General features: G+C 42.4%; 1 protein-coding gene across 1 annotated transcript; it reads left to right on the top strand.

The window, feature by feature from the left end:
• Nucleotides 1-454: 454 nt before the first annotated feature.
• otx1 (orthodenticle homeobox 1) lies at nucleotides 455-3,061 on the top strand (the record flags this gene model as incomplete). Its single annotated transcript, XM_080548824.1, has 3 exons — nucleotides 455-542; nucleotides 1,274-1,425; nucleotides 2,318-3,061. Exons 1-3 carry the CDS (start codon nucleotides 458-460, stop codon nucleotides 3,059-3,061), a joined length of 981 nt encoding a protein of 326 aa, XP_080404950.1. The 5' UTR covers nucleotides 455-457.
• Nucleotides 3,062-10,371: the final 7,310 nt, after the last annotated feature.

Genomic DNA, 10,371 nt, shown 5'->3' with positions numbered 1-10,371 from the left:
CTATTTATAATTATCATTATTATTATCATAAAACGGAGGTGAGAAAAGACACAATTATGTCTAACTTTATAGTGAAATATTTAGGCTAATTGAACATTTTTAAATAAACAAATCGTTTTCTATTTGCACGGCGTCTCAATCGAAGGAAAAAATCCCTAATATTTGGCACTTATTTTAGACACATTTTAATATCTACTGCCAATAGTTGCCATCAACAAACAGCATGCAAGGCACACTAGTAATTAATCTGTCGCACGAAGACGAATACAAAACATCTCATCAACCGATGCGTGGCATTGCCTCCTGTCCCAGAACAAAGGCCTGTGTTTCAGTTAAGAGTAACATATTGTTGCCTTTTTTTTAGTGACTTACATCGGGTCCCTCTCCCGTCAAGCTGCAACATCGGGGGAAATCGAACTATTGGCAAGATCTGGGGGGACCCGTGACTGCCTCTAGCATGATGTCCTACCTGAAGCAGCCCCCCTACGGCATGAACGGCCTGGGGGCCATGGACCTGCTGCACCCGTCTGTGGGCTACCCAGGTAAGGCTTACTAAACAGGGCTACGATATGGCTGTTGGCAAGTAAGAGTTTATGTGGTGTAGGCCTGGTGAAGACTAAATTAGGCTACGCTAAATCGTGACGTTAGAATTATAAGGTTCTATCTCAATTTTTGTCCAAATTGAGTTTTTTACATAATCTGATCCATTAAGTGTTTATTAATGCCCGTGTGGTGTTATTTTTAAAATGTTGTCATTTTTTTAGTTAGTAATTCATAAAATACAAAGGTTCCATCTCACAGAACATAATGGAATGTAAAAACTTTGACGCTCAATATCTCTGAACTGCCCTAAACGGAGATAGAACCTTATCATTCTAAACTCCCGAAATGTTAGGCTATAGGGCTATTTAGACCATTTCAGAGAGTAGCCTACATACAACATAAAAGTAGAAGGAAGTGAAACTAGTCACATTGAAGGATCTGGAGCCACAACTCAACATGGAAACCATAGGCGAACAAGAAAAGGTATGTAGGCAATACCACGACGTGTGTTTCATGCAATTCATTAGAATCCAGATCTGCTTAGTTATTCAATCGTCACGATGCCTTAAATGTACTATTTATGTAGGCTACAAATAGCCCTGAATATAACTACTTAAAGTTCGTATTGTGCACACAACTTAGAAAACAGTTTAATCAAAAGGATATAATAATTATTATAATTATTTTAACTTTTCTTACATATTTTTTCTTTTTCTTTTTTTTCTTTTAGCAACGCCAAGAAAACAGCGTCGGGAGCGCACGACGTTCACGCGCACGCAGTTGGACATCCTGGAGTCGCTCTTTTCTAAAACGCGCTACCCAGATATATTCATGCGCGAGGAGGTCGCACTGAAAATCAATCTACCGGAATCCAGGGTCCAGGTAAACAAGTCAATGACCTTTTTCCCCCCGTCATTTTGGCGGTGCACAAGCTACTGTTTGGGAACTTGACATCATTGTTACTCCAGAGTTTAGTCTGAGGATGAGTGGAGTCCATGTCACCCTTGGTGACGCTTAGTAGTCGTCGTCGCCCTCCAAACTCCCTCTTGTGTTCCCCAGAAAATATGAGATCGAACATCCCATGCGTATAGTTTTGCTGGGTATGGTGCAGTCAATCAAGCCTCACCAAAATATATTGGGGAGTAAGTTATTGATCCATTTGGACTGTCACCAGACATAGTAGCTGCAGGCTTGTTAATAATGTCTAGGCCTTTGTCTGCTATTAAGGAATGATGGAATGATAATCTCTATACATGTCTGGTCTTTATTTAAAATAATCAAATATGATACCATAGGCTATATTGTACCATTCAGTGAGATATGATTCGGGCTAATGCCTATAGCAAAACTTTTTCTCTGAAGTTTGTGATATTATAGGCTACTGTTGTTCTTGAAAGGCATTAGCTAAATGCCCAGGCAGCTCTTCTCTGCAATTTTAGTTATTCTCAAAATGCGTGTGAAACAAAATGCTCTACATGAGCCTGCACTCTTGGTGCTATTGAGTTACCCTACTGTGAAGAGAAACTCGATAGCCTGTTATCTTACTGGCGTCTACAAGGTATGAAATTAGACCCATGCAGGTATACAGTAAGCATTGGGGCCAGGGTGGAAATTAACGTTGATGGCTAATAACCCCAATTTTCTCCCCATAATGTTGTTTCGACGTGGCCTCAATGTGAACTTCTCCTTTAGAAAATGTTTGAAAGGCTTTTTTGTTTATGTGATGGTTGTGCTAACTCTTGGTTTCTCCTCGTCGGTTTGGTTTGGATTCTAGGTGTGGTTCAAGAACCGGCGGGCAAAATGTCGGCAGCAGGCACAGAGTGGCAGCAGTGCCAAGGCGCGGCCGGCCAAGAAAAAGTCATCGCCAGCCAGGGAAAGCACCGGCTCGGAGAGCAGCGGCCAGTTCACCCCCCCGGCTGTCTCCAGTGCCGGCTCTTCCTCGTCGTCCTCCTCCACGAATCACGCGGCGGCGGCCCTCAGCAGCACCTCTACCTCCATCAGCACTGTGTCGTCCATCTGGAGCCCCGCTATCTCTCCAGGCAACGCCCCGGCCCCCGCCTCTGCCTCCGCACCCCTACCTGAACCCGGACCCCCGTCCAACACCTCCTGCATGCAGCGCTCCGTCTCCAGTTCTGCCGCGGCCGCCGCCTCCTACCCCATGTCCTACAACCAGACGGCGGGCTACGGCCAAGGCTACCCCACCCCGTCCGGCTCCTACTTCAGCGGGGTGGACTGCGGCTCCTACCTGGCCCCCATGCACTCTCACCACCACCCCCACCAGCTCAGCCCCATGACGGCCTCCTCCATGTCAGGCCACCCACACCACCACATCAGCCAGTCGTCAGGCCACCACCACCACCATCACCACCAGGCCTATGGGGGCACCGGCCTGGCCTTCAACTCATCTGACTGCCTGGATTACAAAGAGCAGACGGCCTCCTCGTGGAAACTCAACTTCAATGCATCAGACTGCTTGGACTACAAAGACCAGGCCTCCTGGAGGTTCCAAGTCTTGTGATTTTCTTTTTCTTTTTTCTTCTTCTTAGTTTTTCCCCAACAATGTGTTGATTTCAAAAAAAAGAAAAAAAAAGAAAAGAAAAGAAGAGTATATGAACTTAAAAGTACTGTAACAAAATAGTTTGACATAAAAAAAACAACAACAAAAAAAAACAGTCTCTTCAAGAAAGAACCGAGGACGAGAGCTGTGTGGACAGGAATAAGAGTTAGTTTTTACTTTTGTCAATGAAGAATTGTTTTAAAATGACCTTGGATGACCTTTAACACTGGACTATTCAACCAAACTGCTGACCACCAGCGTCCTGGCTCTGGCCACGCGCTCGTGTCTCTAGAATGACTAGGATTACCCGTCCGCGCGCACGCGCAGTGCGCTGCTTACCTCCATCCCAATCAAAATCGTGTATAGTTTTTATTTCTGAAATTTGTTATTTTTAGGATGAAAGAGATTTTAGTCAGCTACGTAAAGGAGCTGAAAATGTAAATATGTATTTGGGTCAGTTACAGTGACCACATTTAGTTGGTGTTTCTGAGTTTGAAATTGTTTAAGATGTTGAACTGTATGTAAATCTTTCGAAATATTCCAAAGAGAACGAATTGGCCGTATTCAAAGTTACATTTTCTAAGCATTGTTTTCCTTAGAAAAGAATACGTTTGGAAAAATGAAATGCTAAAATATTAGATACAAAAATGTATTGGATCTTCGTTCAGGTTGCGGTTCTTCAAGTTTTCTTTGAAGGTAATACATTTTCAAACAGACCTAACTTGGGCATTGTCAGTCGTGATATTGGACGTATTTTAACAGCAGCACTTACTGTGCGAGTCAAATCACTTTAAGAGAATGTGGATTACAGTTCCAAAAATACCAGTGAAATGTTGAATGTATCTTAAGGCGACCACCTTTACATACATGTCCATCCAATAAAGATCAGTTAACTCATTTTCTAGTGGATTCTGTGTGTGCCTCGAATTCAAATGGAGGCAGTGGAGTATAGGCCCATAGTCCACATGATGTTTTTGCAGGTGGGATGCTCTTACGTGAATTACACATGCGACTACGGTTTATATCCATCTTATTTCTCATTTGAATTAAGTCACAATTTTGTTTTGGTTGTTTGTTAAAATGTTTAGAGGAAGTGTCAAACGGGGCGAATGGAAATTAGACAATAATTAAAACAAGCTGCAAAATAGAGCCCGCATTTACGTTTAGGAGTGTGTTCATTTTAATCATGTCAAATTGGAACACTAACTTAACTCATTGCTTTAGGGAGAGCTGTCTTTTGACTGCAGCGTTAAAAACCCTGAATATTGAGCCGTGCACATTTGATCGAGGCATAATTGAAAGCGCGACTGGAATGGCGCGATAATTACTCCAGCGCGGCATTTCCCCGCGTTGCGCCGGGAGTCGGTTTATCCCAAATAACCTGAGGACTTTCACCGCCTCTGATTGGGTAATTACGTAGGCGGGGCCTCTGATTGGCTAATTACGTAGGTGGGGCTGCAGGTTAACGGGTCAGATGTGAAGAGGTAGTGTGAGAGGGGTTGCTCGCAGGCATGAGCCCATTAAAAAGAGGTAAAATCGCAACGCTTTGGCTTTGGCAAGGTTGTTTAGACATGCATATTCTAACAGTGAGCGAAGGCCACGCGGAGAAGGCACTGGGGTAGAGGGTTATCCCCTAAATACATTATTGTACTAAAAACAACCCCTCTTCCCTTGATACGAGGCACAGTTCTTGTCCGAAAATGTGGGTTCTGATCCATGTTTTAATGTGGGCTATAGGCTACAGAAGGCATACAGTATATCTGCAATAAACCTGGTGATCAAGTGGCCCCAAAAGAAAATCGATTTCGTCATTTAATGCCCATAATGGTAGCCTATGTGTGATATGATTAATGCCCTATGTCTATGAGAAGTAAAACCACAGAGCCCACCACACATCTTAAATCATCGCCAAGGCGTCCTCTGAATGTTAATTATAAATAGGCTAATAGCAGCTGAATAAACACCTTGCCAACGAGAACATTCAACATGTTTGTTCGGCTCGGAGACGTCCGGGGCACCGTGTTGCACAAACAGGGGCGGATTTGTAGAATTTGCATCAAACAAACATTTGCAACCAATCTTGGGAATTGTTTAAGCAATTCTGTGGCTCTGTGCCCCCACGTGAAACACCTGCCCGCACCTAAACACTGCCAGAACATTAGGAATAGGCTGGCCCTGGTTCTGGCTGGCACCAGTGAACTGATTCACCAGCCTATGATCTTCATTCATAATGCAGATTTTTTTTATTTTATGAGCCCTTTGCTGTAATACCTTTTAGCTCAGCTGTAACCTTTTATTTGGTTCTCAATTTTCTTCTATTGAAAACAACTCCGAATTTAGTTATTGGAAAAGTACTGGAGAACTTTGCATTTAGTTTACAAACCAGCCGTATTTGTTTAACGCATGATTTATTAAATCATTAGAGAAAATTCAACCATACAATTATATTTTCGTGGCTTATTGTGCGAAAAGCAAATGCCAAACTAAAATAGACTTACATTTCGATTCGAATGAATATAATTGGATTGTTGGAGGCAAGACCAAGTGTTCATCCAACCTCTCTCACGGTAACCTCTCAAAATACCTGGGAACAGACGACCTCTCGACTGGACATTTTCAATACAATAATGAGAATGAAATATGAACAACAATAAATAGAGAAACTTGATCAGCCTTGAATCAAATTTAGCGTAGAAACGTCGTGTTGATGAGCTAGCATATAGGCTACAAGAACACATTTCAGTTATTGACAGTTTTACATTGAGTTTGCACTCATTAAAAATAAAAAAACTCATTTAAAACTGTTTTTTTTTAACACATTTAACTCACCAACTTTAACCGAACATAGATTAATTTTGTCCTGGACTCAATCACACAGAATCGTCATAGAACATCTTCAATGTTTTTACTAAAGGATTAGGTTTGATACCATTCGGGAAACCGGCTCCAACTATACTGGTGATAAACCTTCCTCGTTGTTTTCATACAAAGGGAGAAACCTTTGCAAACAACATCATGCAAAACTGTAATGGCTCCACTGTCATTACATAAAGTTGTCCCATTTGCAACTATTGTTCTCAATTTCCAAGATGCAAATATCTCCAGATAGCATTTAGGCTTGGATGAAACATGTTGGCCTGATTAAATTAAATGATACTGTAACCAGCAGTGGTCACTCAACATTAGTTTGGCAATAATGGCTTTGATCTTACCGTATTTTAATTACTAAAATGACGTTACACATACACGTGTAGCAAGAAAAAAACTAAGCTGAAAAAAACGAAAAAGATGACACCTGTTTGTAGTTTCATCAATAGTTTTAGTTACCGGTTTCGAGGGCATGAAACTTTGTCCTCAGCAATGAGCCAAATCAATTGAGAAACATGCAACAGTAAACTAGACTAGATCACACAACAAAATTGGTTCTAGTGACAGCTTTGCGATCGTATTGACACGTATAACCGTGAGGATGAATTTCATAATCGTGTTGATAAAAATCAGACGCATATACAATGTAGGTCTACTGGTAGGCCATAACCGAACGCGCATACTAGAATATTAAGTAGGCCTACAGGCATTTTTCAGTACGTTATGCAAGATTAGAAAGTCCGCCTTTATGTATGTATTGTGTTCATTTCAATTGAACTGGGAAAGCAGGCATATAAATTGAAACAATTGCTCTGAAAGCAGTTAAAGGTCGAAATAAATGCTTTCATTCATTCATTCAAGGTCTGGAAATCATCCTCAGTATGGATTAGGCATAGTAAGTGGAATTGCTTATTGCATACATTTTTACTAAACAGTATAATATAAATAATACGCTCCTTTTAGTAATCAGTAGGCAAAATGAGTGTTCGAAGGAGCCACGCTGTGTCAAATAAGTCATGTGTATCCCATTAGCTAACCTGGAAAGCTGAATTAATTGACTTGTTCACTAATAGATCAGTGGTTCTCAAACGTTGTGAGTAAATAACATGATGTGCACAGATAATAGTTAACCCAGAAACAAATACAGCATTACTGATAGCTCCCTGGATCTGGCTTGAGGGGGTACAGACACAAGAGTAGTGATCTGGAACTAATCATCATCAATAAAAAGCACAATTCAAACTTGACTACGTAGCCGAAATCAGCACAATTAAAACCCCTGGGTAATAGCTAAGCGGTCGGTATTGTTTTGCCAGTGTCCTAGGTGTTGGTGGAAGTGGAACGCCTGGAATTCAAATCAAGTGAGAACAATACATTTGTCTGGGACTGTTTCTGGGACTATGTTAACATGGCCACAGCCCTAAACCATCAACTAACACTGCTTGACAGGAGTTGTTGATATTGTCAGTTTATATATATACATATTTTTTTAAATTATTATTTGCGATTGGGCTCAAAATTTCACCAGAGTGCTTGTGGGAATAATGGTGTCCTATGTGTGGTATGGTGATGTTGTATTGAATCAAGAACAGGTTCCATGGCTTTGCGACACTTCCTCTTGCACCTCTCGTTGATGGCGTATTCGATAGGGCGATTCAATGCACTGCATCGCCCGCCGTGACCTGTTGACCCCCGGTGGCCCTCCCTCTCCTCAGGTGAAACGTGTGGTTGGTTCATCCTCAAATACCTGTTGACATTTTGCAGACTCTTATCCCAGGAAATTAACTGGAACTGTGCTGCTGCATAGACCTTTTTTGCATGCATGGATGCGATCTGTATCAGACGGTGCGTTTGTGTGCCCGAGACCCTGTGTGTGTGTGTGTGTGTGTGAGAGAGAGAGAGAAGAGAGAAAGAGAGGCTGGCACTGAGATTCACCGATAGTAGCCTGCATGCTGGGACTGTTTTCTCATCTTCTAAGTCGAAGGAGGGCGAAGGCAAACCTGCTCTTTTATTGGCTTACAGTCGTCGCCAGACATCCTCATCCTTATCAGTTCATAGGACGGTCCGAGGAACAGGAGGCGTGGCCTTAGGTAGGAGGACATTTACCAGAGAGGTTAAGCAGGGGTCAACTGTACCAACATGGGTGTAGTCAGGGGTAACAGCTCCGGTTTCTCTGCTTTGTGATACAAGGCCTCGAGTTTGTGTTGAGTTTTTTTTGTGGTTTTGTTTTTTATGTGTCACTGAAGTCTCGGGTAAGGGAATCAAAAACGATAATTAGAGTGGGAGGTAAAAGTTGAGGTGCGGTTCTTGTTGAGGACACATTTTACCCTGCCAGTCACTTTCCCAAGATAGATGGAGATTTAGAAAATGATCTCACACAACAAGAAATCGTGTAATTCAACTTCGACTAGAGCTGCTGGCAACACCTTTTGAATTGTCGACATCCAAACTGGTGTAAGGTGAGGTGAAGAGGCCATGGCTCCAGCGAGGGGGGGGGATCGCAGAGCTGACTCCAAGCCGCCAATCTAGCCGTGCTGCCGGGGTGAGAGAAGCTTACTCACCCCTATGACACAACACACTGAGTGCATTCATGGCATTCCTCCTAGGTTCGCATAGGTTTAACCCAGCCGAGTGCACAGCTAGACTACAACACTGACTTCCCCTAAATGCTTGCATCAGACCCACGGTCCTGGTGCTGCTTCTTGCCTTCCAGGGACCTTTCCTTCCCTACTTTAAATAATCACTTCATTCAACCCATATTTGATTAGTGAAAACAGTAAGGTGGAAATATGATCCGTATTATTAACATATTACGTCACATGGTACGTCTATGGTATCCCTACTTCCTTCTTCCTCCGTTCCCTTGACCTAGGTCACAGTCGCTGATCTGACCTAGTTGGAGTGGTAAAGCGATAGAACGGCTGCGTCGGCTGCCCTTATCCCATTTTAGTTTAGTTTAGGTATTCAAACTGGAGCCACAAGTCCAACAGTCACAGCACAATGTCTCCTCCGGCCCCTCAACTAATGACGTGCGGGTTGTGAACGATTCACATATCAACCTTCATTATATCATCCATCCACTCAAGCAGTTATTTGCATACCTGCATGGGTCACATACATGATGTCAAAAACTTGAGCTGCACTTTTTTTTATTTTGCCTTGCCTTCCAATGGACCTAATGGAATAGTCCAGAATTGCGTCATACTCCAGTTCCTGGTTATTTTGGTGAAATACCAACTGATCCCTGGGTATTAAGACCACAGGTGAATGAAGCACATCTTATGAAACCTCGGTGAAGGAGCCTTCACAAACGCATTATAAGGCTTACATAGATAGCCTTTGCCCTACCATATCCCCTCTACTTACCGGATGCTTCCACACCTACATGAAGGGCCGAGGATGTCTGCTGGCGATCATTGGGAACGTGGACTTCATATGTACAGTACGCCGTCTGTACTCCATTGCTTATCCCTGTTCTTCTACATTCTAACATTGACAACACATGTCTGCTAAGTGATTCAAATGTATTCTCACAAAAACACAGATAATGAAACATCATTAAATCTGATAAGGACGGCTGTCCCCGAGGCAGCTAGAGAGCTGTAAAAATGTAGAATAGCTGTTGCACAGAGGAAAGATAACCAGGAGATAACCTGGATAATAGCAAGTGCTGGAGGCTAGACTCATTTACAAACCGTAACAAGGCCATCTCACACCCCGACCACGCCCCACAATATGCTAAAATTGCCTATCTCTCCCAGCCATCTGAGATGGCAGTGATTTTTTTACAGGGGGAGTTTATGTGCTTTCAAGACTTTTTTTTGTTTTTATGCACGACATCATTTAACCAGTCGAAGGAAGGCCTATTATAAAAAGCTACCATATAAGCTGTCCTCTATGTGTATAGTTTTTTACCTGGCTGCTGTGAGACAATTTTGCAGGTTTTTATCTAAGGTGTCAACTCATACAATTAGTGTTGAATAGTGTCATAATGTGATGTTACAGTAGTGGTTTGGGAATTACAAATATGTCAAGAGATAAGAGGGGGGTGACAGATGCCACTTATTTGAAACAGCTGCGGCGTGAGTGTATCGTCGAAAAGGAATTTGACATTTTCTTGTTTACGTGAGAGGAAGTATTAGTATCGGTCAGAAATGTAATTCCATTCACCCGCGTCTCTCCTCTAGGGATTGACTCCCAAAGAGTACAATGTTTTTTTTTTTTTTTTTTAAAGCTAACAAAACATTAAAAAGCACACACAAAACAGAATCCCTCGCCTGATCTTCTGTCCGTTTTCCAGCATCGGTTCTTGTATATTTTTTGGGTGGAAATCCTCTTAGAATGCAAAGCAAATAGATTACGATACAGTGAGGGATTAGGGCTCGCGCGGCGGTGCTGTCAGA

The sequence above is a fragment of the Nansenia antarctica genome (assembly GCF_963989245.1).
Source record: "Nansenia antarctica genome assembly, chromosome: 19".
Taxonomy (NCBI): domain Eukaryota; kingdom Metazoa; phylum Chordata; class Actinopteri; order Argentiniformes; family Microstomatidae; genus Nansenia; species Nansenia antarctica.
This window is presented reverse-complemented; position numbering and strand designations above follow the sequence as displayed.